Below are 20,675 nucleotides of genomic sequence, written 5' to 3'. Positions count from 1 at the left end.
GAAACCTGAAAAATGTTTAAGTCCTTGCAGATTGGTGAAGGGATGAGAGAGTCTACAAGTTACCTCTTCGCTCTTGATCTGTGGCGGCTTCTTCACTACTTCTTTGACCAGATGCAGGATGCTGTCCGTCTTCAAGGTGCTCAGTGAGCACACCAGGTCCAGAAGGGTGAGCTGAGCCTCGCTGGCTGCAGGAAGAATCTGCAAGATTGCAGGAACCGAAAGATCAAAAGAAGAGAAGAAAATATTAAGGCACCACCACAGCTTTAACCCTTTCAGGACCATAAGGATCGTAGGCCAATTTTTGTGGTTTTGACGACATTTTTATGGTAAAAAGGGCTTGCAGATGCCAAAAAATTGATTTTGTTTTGTGAAATATCATTATTTTTATTAAAAAAATCACACTTCTGACTTATGGACAGTGTGGCAAGTGAATCTTCTCGTCAATCTGGCAACGACGCTAATGAATGAATGTCGGAACCAGTTTGTTTACATAAAGGCAGTATCATATGGAATCCGTACATATCAAATTTAGAACTGTAGACTATCCCAATCAAAATTGATAGGATTTTAAAGTTATGGGACAAATATGTCCCTTGGTCCTGAAAGGGCTACAGGCATTCTCAGACCAATACATTTATTTAATTATTTATTCAATTTTCTAGACCGTTCTCCCAAAGGAGCTCAGAACGGTTTACGTGAATTTATTCAGGAAGGCATTTTCCCCTGTCTGTCCTGGGGGGCTCACAATCTACCTGGGGCAATGGGGGGAACCCCTGAGGATGTGGGTTCAAATCCCACACTGCTCCTTGTGACCCTGGGCAAGTCGCTTAATCCCCCATTGCCCCAGGTACATTAGATAAGAGTGTGAGCCTGCCAGGACAGATAGGGAAAATGCTTGAGTACCTGAATGTACAACACTTAGGTTATAAGTGGTATATAAATGATTAAAAAAAAACAAAAAACATCTATTAACCATGTATTCTCTCTGGAAATGCCCAGACCAACTCGTGTTGTAAACCGCCTAGAACTGAAAGGTATTGGCGGGATAGAAGACACTAATGTAATGTACTGCACAAAGACAGAGGTGCCCAATAGAGATGTGGATCACTTATTAAGCAACAAAAATATTCAAGGATTCTCCCAGGCCGCCTCCCTCCAGTACCAGGCCTCTCCCCACTAGCAGACCATCTCCCAGTCTCTACCAGTCTCTCTCGCCCCCTAGACAGTTCCCACCAGTCTTTCTCTCTTGCTTCCCCAAACCTCTCTCTTTCTCCCTCCAGCTAGTCCCCTACCAGTCATAGAAACATAGAAGATGACGGCAGAAAAGGGCTCCAGCTCATCAAGTCTGCCCACTCTGCTTACCCACCCCCTGTCTATGCCCTAATGACCCAATTTTCTTATCTTGACCCTCATAGGGATCCAACATGGGTATCCCATTTATTCTTAAAGTCTGGCACGCTGTCTGCCTCGATCACCTGCACTGGAAGCTTGTTCCAATGATCAACCACTCTCTCTGTGAAGAAATACTTTCTGGTGTCGCCATGAAATTTTCCGCCCCTGAGTTTGAGAGGGTGCCCTCTTGTGGCCGAGGGTCCCTTGAGAAAGAAAATATCATCTTCCACTTCGACACGTCCCGTGAGGTACTTAAATGTTTCGATCATGTCTCCCCTCTCCCTACGTTCCTCGAGAGTGTAGAGCTGCAATTTGTTCAGTCTCTCTTCGTACGAGAGACCCTTGAGCCCCGAGATCATCCTGGTAGCCTGGGAGAATCCTGAAGAAGACCTGGGGGTCCTTGAATATTTTTGTTGCTTAATAAGCGATCCACACCTCTATTGGGCACCTCTGTCTTTGTGCAGTACATTACATCAGTATCCCTCTCTCTTCTACTTAGTCCTTCCCATAACTACCTCTACCTCTTCTCACCTATTAGAGGTCACACTGCTGGTTCCAGTCTCTGCAGGCTGAGGTTGGTTCTGGTACTCCTGCTTCCGGTCTTCCCAGTAGCCTCTGATCAAACACCGCCTCCCTCTCAAAACGATCACCACCGCTGGTCTCATCCCTACACAATCTTCTGGATTCCGGCTATGCACAGCTGTCTCGGATCCCACCCTCATGGCTTCCAATCCCGACCTCAACCCCACAGCAGTTGCTTCTTCTGGCTCCCATGCTTCTGGCTGCCACTATCATCCCTGATGTTCCACTTGTAGAGTGGCTTCTGTGATCTACTTACATACCCTGCTTACAAATTTTACTGTAAGTCTCTTAGACCAGTGTTCTTCAACCACCAGTCCATGGACCGGTGCTGGTCCACAGAAATTTCCTGCCGGTCCACAGGGCTGGCATGTGCATCAGGCCCAAAACTGTGTTCTTTTTTTTTTAATTTTAATCAATTTTTATTAGAATTTTAGAATGAAAATAAACAATACAATCACCATAAGTACATCAATCAGGGATATTACAATCACTCTACAAAGCATACTAGATAAACGCAACATAATTATATCCCAATCCCACCACCCAACATAAAATAAACCAATACAGTCAAAAATAACCCCCAACAAAATAAACACCATGAGGAAGTCCCTTCGTTGTTCCTTCAAAAAGACTCCCAAATAACCATCCCTCCCCTCCCCCCATCCCCACCTCCCACCCCACAGAAGGAAAAAAAATCAAATGCACTGAAATATTTTGTCCCACGTCCGCCTTTGGAAGTCATAATAACCATAATGCTTAGCAGCTATACATTCCATCTGGGCAAGTTTTCGCAATTTCTCTAACCATTCCTCCTCTGGTGGGGCAGCTAGCTTCTTCCAATACAATGCTATCAAACACTTGGCCGCTGCCAATCCCATTCGGACCAATTTTGTCTGCCAAGGAGTATCTCTAACATTGTGTAACCCTAGCAGACAAACTTGAGGTGAAAGCTGTAGTGGGTCCTGGATCCACAATGTCAAAAAGCGGATAACCGATATCCAAAATTTCCGAATCACCCCACATTCCCACCAAATATGCATAAAAGATCCAGGGCCCTTACCACATCTCCAGCAAGAATCGGGAACCTGAGGGTACATAATATGTAACCGTTCAGGTGTGAAATACCAGAGTGTTAAGATTTTATAAGCATTTTCTTGGACCAATATACAATGAGATGCTTTCTGTACCTCAATACAAATACGGGACCAATCATCTGCAGAAAAATGGAGCCGAAGGTCCCGTTCCCACTGCAGTCTAAAAGGAAGGGGAATCACCTCTCTTCCTCGCAAAAATTTATAGAGAATGGAAATCGGTCTCGGCACTTTACTCAATAAAAGCCATAAATTTTCCAAAAATTCAGATCCCTGAGGATTCCCTTTATCCCAACCTTCCGAAATCATAAAATGTCTCAATTGCATATATGCAAAAAATTCACCTCCTAACCCAGGCTTCTTAGTCACCAATGCATCAAAAGTAGGTAAGCATTCCCCAATAAGTACATCTCGAAATGTAAGAATCCCCATAGATTCCCATCTCCTAAACGCCCCCCTTTCCAAACCTGCAAGAAACCGCGGTTCCCCCTTAATAGGAGCAAGCGTAGAAGCTCCCCTACCACTCTTGTCCCTATGACACAGAGAACCCCACATCCGTACCAAATGACAAAAAAACGGGTTCCTTTGCCCCTGCAATCGCTCCGACATCGAAAAAGAGGTCCATAACCAATTATTCAGAGTACAATGAGGAACATAGCTTTGTTCTATTTGAACCCCAGGTTTAAACACCGCAATCTTCCAATCCAAAATAAAACGAAGTTGTGCAGCCTCATAATACCAGTGCAGATTGGGCACTGCCCGTCCTCCATCTTCCCTAGCAGACCAAAGTACTCGTTGACTCAACCTGGGGTGTTTCCCCTGCCAAATAAAAAAACGAAATTCCTTATGCAATATCTTCAAAAGTCCCCTAGGCACCGCTATGGGAAGCGTTTGGAATAAAAATAACAAACGAGGTAAGACATTCATTTTGATGACAGCTATACGCCCCCACCAGGACAACCACAAACCCTTCCAAGTTTGCAAATCTGTCCGTACTAAGCGCACTATCCTAGAGTAATTAAGATCATAAAGACGCGATAAATCAGATGGAATCAAAATACCAAGATACCTAAGATGTCCCCTTACTCGCCTCACCGGAAAGGTGTCTGCCAACCTCTGCGCCTCCCCCTCCTCCAAAGAAATATTCAAGAATTCGGACTTGTCCATGTTGATCGTAAAGCCAGACAGACCTCTAAATTTCCCAAATACCTCCAGCAACTCAGGAAAAGTCGCCTCTAGGTCTGTCACATAAAAAAGAATATCATCTGCAAATAGTGCTAATTTATGTTCCCGTCCTCCCATATGTATTCCCCGAACTGCCCCCAAGTCCCGAATATAACAAGCCAAGGGTTCTAAATACAAAGCAAAAAGTAAAGGGGAGAGTGGACAACCCTGTCGGGTCCCTCTTGTAATAGTGAAAAAGTCTGTATAAAACCCATTAATTTTAATACAAGCCCTGGGTGTCAAATAAAAATTCCTTATCCACCTCTCAAACATTCCCCCTATTCCCATCCGTTCCATTACTGCCCATAAAAATTCCCAACTGACCTGATCAAAGGCCTTTTCAGCGTCGATGGATAATAAAACCATTTTACTATGCTGTTGCTGTGCCTCCCAAATCAAATGTATAGTTCTACGGATATTATCTCCTACTTGACGCCTCTGGATAAATCCAGCTTGATCAACATGGACAAGTCCCGGTAACACTCGCCCCAATCTCAATGCCAACACCTTTGCCAAAATTTTAGCATCAACATTTAATAATGAGATGGGACGATATGCTCCACACTGCTCCGGATCCCGTCCCGGCTTCAACAATACCGTGATCCCTGCTTCACCCATAGTAGATGGAAGAGAACCCCCATCTCGCACTCCATTACCAACCCTCACCAACAAGGAAACAATCTGCTCCCTAAAGGTCTTATAGAACACATTCGGTAACCCATCCAACCCCGGAGATTTCCCCCCTTTTAAACCCCGTATGACCCCAAATACCTCACCTTCCGTTATGGGAAGATCTAACCCCTCTTGTTCCAAATCCGAGAGCTTTGGCAAAGGGACCATGTTTAAAAAATCTGTGATCTTAGAATCCTCATTCGTGTTGTCCCCACGATACAACGCTGCAAAAAATGCAGCAAAATGGTTATGAATATCCTTATCAGTCCTATACCTAACTCCATCCGGTCCACGAATGCTCTGAATAGTAGCAGACATCCTTCGAGCCCGTAAATAGCGGGCTAGCATAGCACTAGACCGATTTCCATTCTCAAACATAGCCTGTTTCAATTGTATCTTTCTGAAAGCTAAGTCCTCAAGCTGTAGTTGGTGTAATTCCAACCGTGTTTTACTCAGGGCCTCATACACCCTGGGCCGAGGATCAGATTGGTGTTGTTTTTCTAATTCCACTAATTGTTCACGCAATCCCAAAGAGCGCCTAGCTTTGTCTCGTTTTTTACGGGCCCCCCATTTAACAAAAATACCCCGAATAACAGCTTTCAGAGCATCCCAAAGTATCCCATCACCTACTTCCCCATTATCATTCATATATAGATATTCTACAATAGACTCCCTCACTTCTTGCAATATGATAGGATCCCCTAAAAGTGATTCATTTAAACGCCAAAATCTGTTACCCGATTGTATTCTAAGTTCCTTGCATACCACCCAGACAGGAGCATGATCGGAGATCTGAATGTTACCAAGCTCCGCCTCTTGAATCCCACCCCAAAGATTTCTATGTGCCCAAAAACCATCTATTCTCGTGTAAGTCTGAGTAGCATTAGAGAAATGAGAATAAGTCCTCTGTGTACCATGGAGCAATCTCCAACAATCCACTAATCCCAATTGGTGCATAAACCTAACCAAGGCCTTACTGTGATGTCGAAGAGCCACTCGTCCCCCCCTGGAGTGATCCAAAGACAGATCTGGGCACACATTAAAATCCCCTCCACAAAAGATAGCTCCCTTTACAAATGCAGTCAGGCCATCCGTGAGACCAGAATAGAAATGAGATTGATCTGTGTTAGGCCCATTTATATTAATAATAGTAATCACCTTGTCCTGGATCCTACCCCTTATAGCTAAACATCGTCCCTCCCTATCTTTGAAAACCTCATCCACCTCCAACCCTATCCCCTTACGGACCAAGATAGCCAAACCCCCCACCCGCTGTGTGCCTCGAGCCCGATGAGTCCACAATTGATCATAATGATGAGTATGCAATAACCGCTCGTCCCTCGGTCTTAAGTGAGTTTCTTGCAGTAAACAGATATCCCACTTCAGCCAATGCAGTTCACGAAAAACTATACTACGCTTCCCAGGGTTATTTAATCCATTGACAGTCCACGAGCCTAGGACAAGAGAACATTTTTTCCTTAAATGATCCCCCCTATCCCTCCCCCCCATCCCCCCACTCCCCCCCTCCTGTAAAACTGTGTTCTTTAACTGCCGGTCCACGTTGCGATCGATGCGTTCTTAATAAGATTATATTGTGTGTGTGTATATATGAAAAATGAATGGAAAAAATAGTGTTACAATTAGGACTATGGGGGCAGGGTCTGGGATGGAGATCGGGTAGAGATGGGCAGGGTTTGACCCACGACTTAGCCCAGTGTTCTTCAACCGCCGGTCTGCAGACCGATGCCAGTCCACAAATAATTATTTTATTTCTGCCGGTCCATAGGTGTAAAAAGGTTGAAGAACACTGTCTTAGACCACAGACTGGGAACCACTGATCCCAGGTATCTCTCAGTTGTCAGCTGCATAAGCCTAGCTGCCTGAAGGCTATAGCTCCTTATTCAAAATATTGATCTCCACTCTTTTCTCCTCCATTGTTGTGATGAGCAAACATCATTGTAAATATGGCTGCTTCAAAGAAATAATAAATTACATGAGAACTGTTTAAAAAATTTACCAAATAACTCAGAACAGGGACAGCAGAACTTTTGATCTGGAGAAGCCAAACAAACTGGTCTCAAACCCTACCCCAAAGCTCTCAAGTTAGCGATACTGTTTTGGGCAAAATATTGATGGGACAATGGCCCCTGTAGCCCATTACATTACATTCCTTATCGATCACAAGTAGAGTGAGTATTAATTGAAAACAATTTTTTTTGAACAGATGAAGTAACAGTGAAATCAACAATAGGCACAGAAACCGTTCAAGAATTATACAGTATCTTCCCTTATTACAACCCAAAGGACTGGAGAGTAATAATCAATCATGAACTAGGACAAAGACAATGCAAGACCAATGAAATTCATACCAAGAAACTCTAGAATGATTTTGTTCCACGAGTAGTCAAAGGAAACCTGCAAAATATACCAAAACAATTCTCTGTCCCCCTCCCCGTAATAGTATAAATCAATGTTATGCAGATTGATGAAAAGCAGCCAATAAGAGAAACAAACAAACAAAAAAAACCAAAAGATGCGTTGACAGTATAAATATTCCACTACAACGAAGAAAGATCATCATTCGGAATGGAATACAAATAAAGATCAAGCAGCCCAAGCCCCACTAATGAGAGAAGCCCCAACAGGACCAAAACAAGGAATTTAGGACCCTGGACTCTTATGAGCCCTGAGAGACACTATACAGGAGCTCCCCCACCCCCCAAGAGATCTACTACTCGTCAAACAAACTCAAACAATGAAATCTCAATTTACCTTTGCTTTGTTTTGGTTTCGGGCTTTTTTCTTGTTCCAAACGGCAGCTACTGCTGCAATCAGCTGTACTCCTAGTGGTGCAGTCAGTGGGTTTAGATAGTCCAGGATCTTCTGCCTTAACGTCTACAAACACCAGGGATACAAAAAGAAGAAAAATGTATTTTAAAATCTATAGCCTCTTCTAATTCTACCAGAACAGTAAGGCTCAATTCACTACAGATTTATTGTTTAAGAAACGTATCTCTGTGCGTTGGAAGCTTCATACCATTAAGAAGTATTTCAACAAAACTTCCTTTCGTTTACTGGTACAGTCTTCTATCTTAAGTATTCTCGATTATTGTAACATTATATATCTAGGTGCTTACAAGAAAATTGAGAGTGATTCAGAATACTGTCGTTCGCCTCATTTCTGGTTTAATAAAATGGGAGCATATCATCCTTTTTATTTGAAACTCCATTGGTTGCCGATAGAGTCGAGAATTCTGTTCAAATTTTCTTTTTTTTTAGTTTATAATTCTTTATTCATTTTTGTATGTTACAACAAGTGTATCAAATAAACTCATATAAAACTTAAAGATACACACTTGATTAACTCACATATTAGCATCAAATTTAACATTTCATTAGAAAATTAGTATTTTATAATGTTAAAATATTATGTAAGAAATCTAAATTTATATCATTCTTATTGAATATAATAACCCCTCATCCCTCCCTCCCTCCCAATTCAATAATACATAAAATCATCTTTATTGTGAATTCAATTTTCTTGTATTTGTTATAAATCAGTTTCGGGTTTGTTACCAGGTTATCTTGTATCTCATTTTTTTCTTTGAGTCACACCAAAAAGACCACACATAGAGTGCACTTGTTTTCATATCCCTCCATAAAATCCTGTCGTTATAAGAAGTTTCTTGAGAGAACCCTCTCATTTCAAGCCGCTAAATTGAATGTATGGCTTGGAAAAATTATGTTAGAGGTCTCTTCCTATCTTGATTTTAGAAAATTGTTAAAGGCTGGTATCTTAATGCATTCTGCTTCATTTTGGTGGAATACAATATGTCATATATTCAAAATGGAAAGAACAATAGCAATACAAAGGGGGACATATACTAAATTTATAAAAATATGGGGGCCATTGGCAAAATACTGTAATGAATAAATAGTAGGATTTTTCTTCTTCTTTTCTTCTTTTAGGGATCTTTTTTATGACACACATAGAGGGGGGGTAAAGAAAATAATTTCTACATAATATGTTATAATATATTATATAATATGCAATGTATGAATGAAAAGTAATAGAAGGGTGGGGGAGAGAGAAGGGATAAAATATATTTAGAATATATTGTATTAGATATAAAATGTTATTGAATATTCATCAATTGTATTCTAACATGTTGTACACTTTCTATAAAATTTGAAAATTAAAAATATTATATATTAAAGTAATAAAAGGGTGGGGGGAGGGTGAGGGAGAAAATTTAAATTTAGATATATAATGTATTAGATATAAAAGTGATACTATGTATTTATCAATTGTATTTTAATATTTTGTACACTTTATGTAAAATTTGAAAATAAAAAATAATGGAAAAAAAAAAATGCATTCTGCTTCATTTTTTCAATCAAGTTCCTTATATTCAACATGATGTATTTTATCTGTTCTATGTATTACTTCTTTCCCTGCCATGCAGGTATTTTCTGCATTATATTGTAAATGCTTTCTGTCTTTATCTGTTTTTAAGTCCATTATTCTAATTTGCATTTTATCTGGATCCCATGTATTAGCTCACCTTGTTGTGAACCGCCTAGAACTTTTTCGGTATGGCGGTATACAAGAATAAAATTATTATTATTATTAAACATTTGTCCACCCCAGACAGAGATTGGTAAATCTTAGTAAATCAGATCTCAAGGAACAGCAATTTATGATATAAACCTATGGTTTTTCATCAAAGCTCGGTGCTTCATAACAGGCCTTCGATTGGGCATTGAGCAGTCCATTGCTTAAGGCAGCCCACTCTGCCAGATATAACTAAATATGAGCGAGGCAGGCACTTATCTTCTCATGTCTAGCAAAGTAAACCTACTAATTCTCTCACTAACATAGAAAACAAGTGATTACTTTTTTGGGTGGGGATATTCACATCTACTTTATTGGACATAGCAAATACACTTCTCCCTCTGTATTCGCTGTGACAGGGGATTAACAGACCCGTGAATACAGAAAAACCGCGATTACAGCAAACAATAACAAACTATTATTAATATTGACAGGGGTCGCCATGCAACAAATAACTCAAAATTGGAAGGATTATACCAAATTAAACTATACATTTTGGTGGAATTCAGTATGTCATATATACAAAATGGAAAAAACAATAGCATTACAACAGGGAAATATTCATAATTTTAAGAAAATTTGGGAACCATTGACTCGTTATTCCAATGATCAGATTTCATAGCACATTAGTAATGATTATATTAGAATGGGGAGGGGAGGGGAATGTATATTATTTGGATTTAAGAAATGAAAAAAGGGGAGGGTTATATTTTATGTGATAAGATGAATTATTTGTAATCACAATTTTTCATGTATTAATTGAAGCTTTATGTACAATTAAATTATTGTAAGAATGAAAAATTTATAAATAAAATATTTAAAAAAAAGAAAAACCGCAAATAACTTTTTCATATGTAACTCGCTGTTTTCTATTAAAAACCATCGTGAATATGGTGAAACTGCGAATAACATGGTGGGAGACCTGGCCTGTTCCTGAAGGAGAGGCAAAACACGATGAAGAAAGTGCTGGGAATCAGCGATTTTCTCTGTAAATGCATGGTATCAGTGATTTCTCTATGCAAGCTGATGTCATTTGGGGGGGAGGAGCCAACAAGCTAAAAAACGAGAATAATCGATACCGCAATTGCTGAAACCGTGAATACGGAGGGAGAAGTGTAGAAAGATATTTAAGAGTTAGTTTGGGCCACTCCCAAAGTTGCCAAGCAGGAGAAGAAGAAAAAAAGAAGGCTGGCCTTCTAATTTTAAGTATGGGTTCCAGATTTTTCCAGGCTGCTAGGAGGTAATTCTACTGCTACTACTAATCCAGGGCTGCCCAAGTCCGGTCCTCGAGATCTACTGGCAGGCCAGGTTTTCAGGATATCCAAGGGAACCTGTCACCAGGAGTGGGATCCCGAGGATAGTAGACTTGGGGGTGGGTCAGTAGAGTGGGCAGACCTGATGGGCTATGGCCCTTATCTGCCGTCATCTTCTATGTGATAGAAGAAAATGAAAATAATAGGAGGCTTGCACCAGAAGACGTATGAGGAGAGACTGGAAGCCCTAAATATGTATACCCTAGAGGAAAGGAGAGACAGGGGAGATATGATTCAGACGTTCAAATACTTGAAGGGTATTAACGTAGAACAAAATCTTTTCCAGAGAAAGGAAAATGGTAAAACCAGAGGACATAATTTGAGGTTGAGGGGTGGTAGATTCAGGGGCAATGTTAGGAGGTTCTACTTTACAGAGAGGGGTAGTGGATGCCTGGAATGCGCTCCCGAGAGAGGTGGTGGAGAGTAAAACTGTGACTGAGTTCAAAGAAGCGTGGGATGAACACAGAAGATTTAGAATCAGAAAATAATATTAAATATTGAACTAGGCCAGTTGGGCAGACTTGCACGGTCTGTGTCTGTATATGGCCGTTTGGTGGAGGATGGGCAGGGGAGGGCTTCAATGGCTGGGAGGGTGTATATGGGCTGGAGTAAGTCTTAACAGAGATTTCGGCAGTTGGAACCCAAGCACAGTACCGGGTAAAGCTTTGGATTCTCGCCCAGAAATAGCTAAGAAGAAAAAATAAAAAAATAAAAAATAAAAAATTTAAATTGAATCAGGTTGGGCAGACTGGATGGACCATTCGGGTCTTTATCTGCCGTCATCTACTATGTTATGTTACTATGTTTCTATGAGAGAGAGATCTGCATACCAAGAAGGCAGTGCAGGCAAATCTCTCTCATGCATATTCATTGTGGATATCCTGAAAACCTGGCCAGCCAGTAGATCTCGAGGACCGGACTCGGGCAGCCCATTTCTAGAGAACCTGATGCACACAGCACCGTATATTAACACGCAATTCTAAGTGCAGAGGAGCTCCTATGAGTGGACAATGAATGGAAGAGTTCAGGATTAACAACACTCGAACTGGCACATACATGCACAAACTTATTCCAATCTTGGAGCAGGCACTGCTTTGTATGGCAGCTTTCAGGTGGACTATTTTATAAAAAGGTACATAAGCATGTTGTCTTTATAGATGTCCAATATAACAACTGGGTGAAATTCAAACAGAAAAAGTTCCCAAAGGACTGTGAACTAATAAAAAGGAAACAAAAAACAAAATGAAAATGCCTTTAAACCTCGAAGGTGCTCAGAACCAATATATGGTAAGAAAGGGACCAAATCAGGTCAACAACCCTTGTAAGGACTTTCAAAGAGTCTATCATTGCACCATCCTCAAACGGTAGAAAGGTATTTAAATTTTGGTGAGTGTCTTTTTATATTATTTTTCTTCTTTTTTCTATTAAATGTCCATTTAAAATGTCCAATGCTTAAGTGAAAACTATGATCCTCAAAATAGGCAAAACTTAACTGTGAGAGTTTAGGAAGTCAACTTGCTACAGCAGGTACAGGTGGGTCCTAACGCGTTTCGCCGACAGGCTTCTTCAGAGAACCCCCATGCTGGATGGAACATCAAGTTCAACAACTTCCTGAATCTTCACTTCTAAATCGATTGCATTTCCTGTTGACCTGTAACATATCCACTTATATACCCTTCCCTGCTTACACATCTTGCTGTATGTACTCCTGGGGGAATTGTGAGCTACTACACAATGCAGAACTTATGAAGAATTCCCCACCTCCGCAGACAGCACAGAATTAAAACATGTGGAAACCATGTAAGACACCCTGGAAATTGCCCTCCTGTCCCACTGACTAGGTTGAGCAGCCCCTGGTCAGTACCATTGCTGGGGGAGGGCTGGAGCACTTGGATGGGGTAGTCAGTGTCATAGAAGGGCTGGAAAAAAGCATGTGTGTTGAGAGCTGGAGAAAGGTGAATAATGTTTGTATCATGGGGTGGAGGGTTGAAAAAGGTAGATGGGAGATATGTGTGTAATGGAAGGGGGGGGGTCTGGCAAACGTTGGATGGAGTGCATGTGTCATGGGAATTAGGGAAGAGAAAAATAAGATGGGAATATGCCTAGGGACAGGGGGGAAGATATTTTGGGGGTGCACAGAACAGGGGGTTTTGCTGGAAGTTAGGAGAGGGCATAGAGAACTCTAGAAAGGAGAGTGCTGCTAGAGGGTAAAGAAAAGGTGAACAAAAAAGGGAGTGAAGGAGTGGGAGAAAAATTGGAGGTATTCATCCCTGCAGGAGCTCAATTTCCCCATCCTGTCCCCGTGGGTTTTGTCGCTGTTCTTATCCATGCCCATTCCTGTAAGATCTGCTTTAACCGCACAAGCCTCAAACACTTATGATTTTAAAGTGTTTGAGGCTTGTGCAGATGAGGACAGAGCTTAGGCATTGGTGGAATGAGGCATTATGACATCACAATCTGAGCTCTAGAATGTTGCTACTTATGATTTTAAAGCGTTTGAGGCTTGTGCAGATGAGGACAGAGCTTGCAGGAATGGGGCAGGGACAGGAAAAGAACTCACTGGGATGGGACGGGAAAATGAGTCCCCATGTCATTCTCTAACATGGAGAAGGTAGAACCTGAGAAGGGAAACTGCTGTGGTGGTAGTGTTTTGTGCCTGGGGGGGAGAAGCAGTCCTTACAATGGAAAAATTCTGCACAAATAACCCCTTTTACAAAGCCTTGCAAACATTTTCACATATTGTGCACAGAATTTTCAAATTTTTGTGCATGATTGCGAGCCCATTGGGACACATAGGGAAAAATACTTGAGTACCTGCATGTAAACCACGTAGACAACCTCCACTGATAGGAAGTATATAAAATCTAAAAACAACAATAATCAACTGCCCTTCAATGGACTCTATAACACACAGCAGAAACCATCAAAGACAAACAGGAATTAAATGGCCCATAAAGCTCTTAAGAACCTAAGAATAACCACAGTGAGTCAGATCAATGGCTTATCTAACCCACAGTGGCCAATTCAGGACACTTACTTTTGATGCTTTAAAATAAACTGAAGATGACCCTTTCATGGTTCTGAGCAGATCTGAAGATCTCTTCTGCAAGTCTTCTTTTCTGATCACTCTCCACAGAAGCGACAAGGTATTAACAATTCGAGGCAGCTCTTCTAAAATGGCACTTTTTGCATTCCTCATGTTGGCAGGGTCTGATGAAAGAGTCTAGGAAAGGCATAACATAAGAACATAATAATAATAATAATAATAATAATAATAACTTTATTTTTATATACCGCCAGCTATCTTGCGACTTCTAGGCGGTTTACAGTACAAGAGATTGTGAATACAATAAAAGAAAATGTAAATACAATAAAGAGAAGCTATACGTACAATGAATTAAGGAGTTTAGCAGTATACTTCTCGTACAATGAATTAAAGAGTAAAGCAGTCTACATCTGATAATATTAATAATGTTAACAACAGTTTGTGTGTTGCAAGGCCCGGAAGTGCCAAGCTGTTTGCTCAGAAGTAGAAATATTCCGTGACTTGAATAGAGTGTTCGTAGTTAGTGATTAGGGGTTGGGGTTAACAGTTTGCAAGTTTAGTTATGTGATGATGTTACGAGGGGGGTTGATGTTCTGGTTCGCTGCCTAGGTGTTTCAAGAATAGGTAAGTTTTTAGGTGTTTCCTGAATTCTTCATAATTGTTTGTGTGTGCAATGAGTTTTTCTAGGTCTTTACCCCATATGGCTGCTTGATATGATAGCAGTTGTTGATGGTGTCTCTTATATTTGCACCCTCTAGCCGGTGGGGAGACAAATTTCATGTGTGTTTTTCTTTCATGTCTGTTGGTTGGGAATGAGAAGAGGTCCATAATGTATTTTGGGGCTAGACCATTTAATACTTTGAAGCAGAGACATCCTAGCTTGAACTTTGTGCGCGCCTCCATCGGCAGCCAGTGTAGGAGTCGGAAAGAAGGGGTTATGTGATCGGACTTCTTCAGCCCGAAAATCATACTGACTGCTGCATAAGAACAGCCTTACTGGATCCGACCAATGGCCCATCAAGCCCAGTAGCTCGTTCTCACGGTGGCCAATCCATGTCCCTAACACCTGGCCAAAACCCAAGGAGTAGCAACATTCCATTTTCTCAGAGTAAGCAAGATTCCGGAACCCCAAATAGTAGCAACATTCCATATAGAATCCCCAACAAGTGACAAGATTCTAGAACCCCAAGGAGTAGCAACATTCCATCCAGAATCCTAAAGAATAGCAAGATTCTAGAACCTCAAGGAGTAACAACATTCCATGCTACCGATCCAGGCAAGCAGTGGCTTCACCCATGTCTGTCTTTCTCAATAACAGAGTATGGATTTTTCCTCCAGGAACTTGTCCAAACCTTTCTTAAAACCAGAAGCAAAGGGATTTGAGAAAAATAGTGTATTTCACACCTCCTTTTACACTTCACATCAACACAGATAAGAGACGTAGAAGCCAGCCTTGATGTGAAAACAAGAAGTAATATAAACCCCCTTGTCAACATGACCATGAATAAGTTTTTATGTAAAAGTGACATAGGTGCTCATTTTCAAAGCAGAAAAATGTCTCAAAAAGGGCCAGAAGGACGTGTTTCTGCTGAAAACATCTAAATCGCAATTTTCATAAAGGCAAAATTTGGATGTTTTGCACCAAGTTCATCCAAATAGTAATGCGGCAGTAGGTATGTTTTGGGCGGGACTAGGGCAGCCCCAAAAATTAGGATGTCTTTCAACGATAATGGAGGAGTGGCCTAAGTGGTTAGAACCCCACTTCAGCACCCTGAGGTTGTGGGTTCAATCCTCCACCGCTCCCTGTGACCCTGGGCAAATCATTTAACACTCCGTTGCTCCAGGTACCGTAGTTAGATTGTGAGACGCCAGGACAGATAGGGAGAAATAGGGTCTGTGTTTTGATGCATATTTGAAGTGGATCAGAGGGAATGGATCTCAAGAAGAATCATAGTAGTACACTAGTATGGTAAAATCAGCTTTATGGATTTAGTGATATAGATAAGAACATAAGAATAGCCTTACTGGGTCAGACCAATGGTCCAGTATCCTGTCTTTGCAGAGGCAATCCAAGCCACAAGTACCTGGTAATAAACCAAATAGTAGCAGCATGTCTGTCTCAACAGCAGAGTATGGACTTTTCTTCCAGGAACTTGTCCAAAACTTTTTTTAAACCAGCTACATTAACTGCTCTTACCACATCCTCTAGCAATGTATTCCAAGTGAAAAAATATTTCCTCCTATTGGTTTTAAAAGTATTTCCCTGTAACTTTACCGAGTGCCCCCTAGTCTTTGTAAATCTTGATGCAGTGAAAAATCAATCCACTTATACCCGTTCTACACCACTCAAGATTTTGTAGACTTCAATCCTATCTCCCCTCAACTGTCTCTTTTCCAAGCTGAAGAGCCCTAACCTCTCTAGTCTTTCCTCAGACGAGAGGAGTTCCATCCCCTTTATCATCTTGGTCGCTCTTCTTTGAACTTTTTCTAATGCCGCTATATCTTTTTTGAGATAAGGAGACCAGAACTGAATGCAATACTCAAGGTGAGGTTGCACCAATTTCGATTCAGAAGTTTTAATTCCATTTAACCTGCCTATGCAGTGATTTATCATTCGCCTGATGCAAGTGTTTACAGAAACGTAGCCATGCCAGGTGTTTATACTAGAAGTTTTATAAAAAAAGCTGATTGTACCATAATGGTGTACTACCTTGTTTTTGGCTGGGATCTCTTCCCTCTGATCTACTTCCCTATTACTATCAGCAGCTGCCTCTTCTTTTTTTTTTTTTAAACATCACTAAATCTGTGGCCTTTCTCCCTTTCTGAAGCCAGTTTCATGTGGAATGTTCATAACAAAGTTCCACTGTCTATAGTTACAACAGTTTTATTTTCTCAAATATCTGATGGCTAATAGTTTAAAAAAAGCCCAAATACAATTATGATGATATGAAAAAAAGTGATGAGTGTAGTATCAAAACTATACCAGTATATAAATGTGATAGATATACACCCTGCCTGACTATATACGCCAGTAAATCAAAATGCACCAGTACCTTCTTGGTGTGTGCCACATGGTCTAGAAGACAAAAATGGCTGATGGTTGTAAGTCCTTCCAGGAGAGTGAGAGGATAATCTGGTGGGATGTTCTCCCTTTTCGATGTCATGCTACAGGAACAGAGCAAACCATTAGAAACCACTCTTGTACGATGTATTAAATGGTCAGTGCTTGTAATACTAGACATTCTTTGTACACATGTGGAGGCTAATTCTACAACACATTGCCTGAATTAAGAGGGCAAAAAAAGTGCCTACTTGTATGTGCATAAAGAAATCAGTGGGAACGGACAATGAGCACTCCACAAGAGCCAGTAAGATGAAGGAAAGTCTTGTTTATTTCAGTCTGGGACGTACAGTAACATGGGCCCATATTACTGTACGTCCCAGACTGAAATAAACAAGACTTTTCCTTCATCTTACTGGCTCTTGTGGAGTGCTCATTGTAGGTTCCCACATCTTCTTTGCTGTTTGGTACCTGTGGGTTCTCATTTCGTTGGACTTTTGGGGGCTGTCTATTTATATACTTCAATCACACTTAGAGACACCCGATATTATTTGCACATTTTCACTTTATTTCTCGTTAATATGTTTTTGTATGACCCTATCACCTTTGTCATATCACCATTTGCTTGCTTCACCTTTTTATGTTTACACATCATCTTAAGTATTTATGCTTAAATTCATTAGGACCCCTGAGGAAGGCGTGTTATCCGAAACACAGACCGTATCGGGTCCCTTGGTTGGCTATAAGGTTGTATATGTTACTGCATTTATTAATAAACAGCGCCTGCATCTTGTACATTATCTGCAGTCTGTTCGTTGTTTTCTGCTTGCTGTTGTTTACTGCAGACTACGTTGGATTTTCTTTCTCCCTTTTGTGCATGTCTATTTTGTAAAGGCATATCAAGTTTCAAGTTTATTTAAAAATTTTCTATATCGCCCAATCGGCCTTCTGGGCGGTGAACATTATCTTAAAAACATATATGGAATAACAATACATCCTTTAAAACAATAATCATTATTAAAAACATTTTAAAACAATACAAAAACAAACAGGAACAAAAAAGGGAAGAAGGGTAGAACTACAATTTATCAAGTAAAAAAAGAGAACATATAGGGAAAAAACAAAAGGGAGAGTGTCTAAACGTAGAATAAAACTATGTAGCCCTAAAAAGGGCATTTAGGTCTCAAAAGCATCAAGAAAAAGAAATGTTTTTAAATTCGTCTTAAAATGGTGAGTTGATTCTTCCCATAAGTGGACCGGAATATTATTCCTTTTTTTTTAAATTCTTTATTCGTTTTCAAACTTTCATCAAGTGTACAGAAATCATAACAAATACTATTAATTAGATCACTCGAACATCTTATCATTGTATCTTATAAATATAAATGCAACCCTCCCTCTAAGCCCATTATTCATTATAAGATCATAAACCCTCCCCCTCTTTCAACACTAAGTGGTGTATAATTAATAGAAAAATGGCATTTAATCATGACAAAAAGATGTTAATGGATATTATTCCAAAGAGATGGAGCGCTGACAGAGAAAATAGTAGACCTCATTGTATTGATAAACTTCAGAGACGGAACAGATAAAAAATTTTTAGAAGAAGATCTTAAGAGTCTTAGAAGAACCATAGTGAATAAGAAGGTTATTGATAAATTCTGGCTGACTATTTTGTCTAGTTTTAAAGGTTAGTAAAAGAATATGATGCAGCATTGGCTGAAACATCTCCTAGAATATTTGAATCCATTTTGGTTTCTGAAGAAATAGAATACTGAAATGCTTGAAATATATAATATTAATTTTTAAAAAAGTTAAAAGCTATATTATTGGAAAGTTCAAGATTATGAAGATTATTGGGAATGTGTTGACTCTGAAGCTTTGGATTTGAACATCTAATGAAGATTGACGGTGCTTACTCTTTTTCAGGAGTTATTTGAGAAAGGTCTAGGAGTCCCCTTCTGACTATGTAAACAAACACTAACGTATCTGGTTATTAGTTATAGAATTGATATTTTTATGGTTATATCTATAAAATACTAGCACAAATCCTGTAAAAAAATATACATTTACACTTGCTTTCACTTAGGCATCTCTACCCTACCCTTGCCTCCTAGATCTCCTTTCTCCTCCCTCCCGCTCACCTACTCCTAACCCCTTATATTGTACCAGTTCCCCTACTTACATCTATTAATTGTATCTATTTTGCAGATTGTTCCCATTCACCGATTGTATTTGTACCTTTTCTCCGATTGTACCCATTCGCTGATTGTCCAGCCCTTCTTTATTGTAAACCGTCTCAAATTTCTATGGCTTTGGTGATATATAAGAAATAAATTATTATTATTATTATTATTATTGTGTGGTTTCCAAAATAGTATATGTAAGTTGGCTTCTTTGAAATCCAATGCTATGAGGAACTTTCCTGTGTACACTGTTGAAATCACTGTTGAAATCTGCCACACCTCCATCCAGAAATGTGGTTGCATAGGGCTAGATTCGCACTTTCAAATCTACAACGGGGTCAAAAAATTGATTGGAAATCAGTGTATCTAGGCAGTGGAATAAGAAAATGGCTGCCTCTCCTGCACTTTCCTCATCAGGCACATGCTCCAGAGAAAAGACTAAAGAAGCGACTACCTCCATTACTGGAAGCTTGCTTGTCGACTCTAATCGTGGCCCTATCACTGAAGCCACATGTTGCACATCTTGACATTTCCCCATAGCAGGAGCCACACTAGAAAGCGATGTACCAGTGACCACTGCAAGGGTTGTAGTACTCGGTACACTTCAATGGCACCTCCATTGACCCCATCACTTTAGCCACTGCAAGTATATGGATCTCTACTGAGTCGCTACAGATATGAGCCTTCACCTGTACATGTTGTTCCTGGAGTCAGCTTACAGCTTCACTGCTTCTGGAACTTGAATTCATGTTGCTTCCATCATGACCTAGTCTTATGAAAGGAGGGCAAAGAGATCAGCTTAGCAAGCTCTCTCGTCACTTCTCCTTAGCCATGGATCCAGTCTGCTTCAGGGTCCTCAACTTTAAAACTACTTTAATACACTTTAATACTTTTAATACACATGTGGATTTGGAGTGTTGGGGGGGGGGGGTTCTTGGTTTTCCACTAAGACATAAGATATTATTTTCATGTGGTATATTTTAGTTGTATATGAATTTGGAGGGGGGTGGGGGTTAAATCTTCTTGTTGTATGATATTGTAGATTTTCAAGTGATATTGTATTATAATTGTTTGTTATTTACAGTACACTTGATATAAGTTATAAAATGAATAAAGAAATGTAAAAAAAAAAGAAATGTATTTAAAAAATGTGGTTCAGCACTTGGACGTATTACTAATAAGACTAAACTAAACTAAACTAATAAGACTAATAAGACGTCCAAATGCTGGTTTATGCTGTCTTTTGGACTTGAAAATGAGGCTGAAAGTCAGCTAAGTACAACCCCCCCCCCATGAGGTCTGCTGGGACTCCTCCAGGTATCCCCCAAGAATGCAGCCATCTCTGAAAAGATCTGGCCACAACGGCTCAACCAATTCTCCAAGTAGGCCCAGGATCTACCTCACCAGACCAGCCTCCTGCTGCACAGAATGCCCATTATCATGAGCTGCAAAGAGATGATACTGAAGAGCATGTGGTTGCACAGCGCCTTTTA

General features: G+C 40.3%; 1 protein-coding gene across 2 annotated transcripts in view; it reads right to left on the bottom strand.

Moving 5' to 3' along the window:
- The window catches only part of DOP1B (DOP1 leucine zipper like protein B), a 245,892-nt gene that overhangs the window by 80,886 nt on the left and 144,331 nt on the right, over window positions 1–20,675 (bottom strand). For both annotated transcript variants that reach the window (XM_033947781.1, XM_033947782.1), the window contains exons 20-23: window positions 16,989–17,100; window positions 13,927–14,112; window positions 7,734–7,856; window positions 64–198 (exon numbers count right to left, since the gene is read on the bottom strand). In XM_033947781.1, coding sequence (XP_033803672.1) covers window positions 64–198; window positions 7,734–7,856; window positions 13,927–14,112; window positions 16,989–17,100 — 556 coding nt within the window. The remainder of the gene's footprint in view (window positions 1–63; window positions 199–7,733; window positions 7,857–13,926; window positions 14,113–16,988; window positions 17,101–20,675) is intronic.

This window comes from Geotrypetes seraphini, chromosome 6, assembly GCF_902459505.1.
Source record: "Geotrypetes seraphini chromosome 6, aGeoSer1.1, whole genome shotgun sequence".
In the NCBI taxonomy this organism is placed as follows: Eukaryota; Metazoa; Chordata; class Amphibia; order Gymnophiona; family Dermophiidae; genus Geotrypetes; species Geotrypetes seraphini.
The sequence above is the reverse complement of the archived record's forward strand: the minus strand, read 5'-3'. Positions and strand labels throughout refer to the sequence as shown.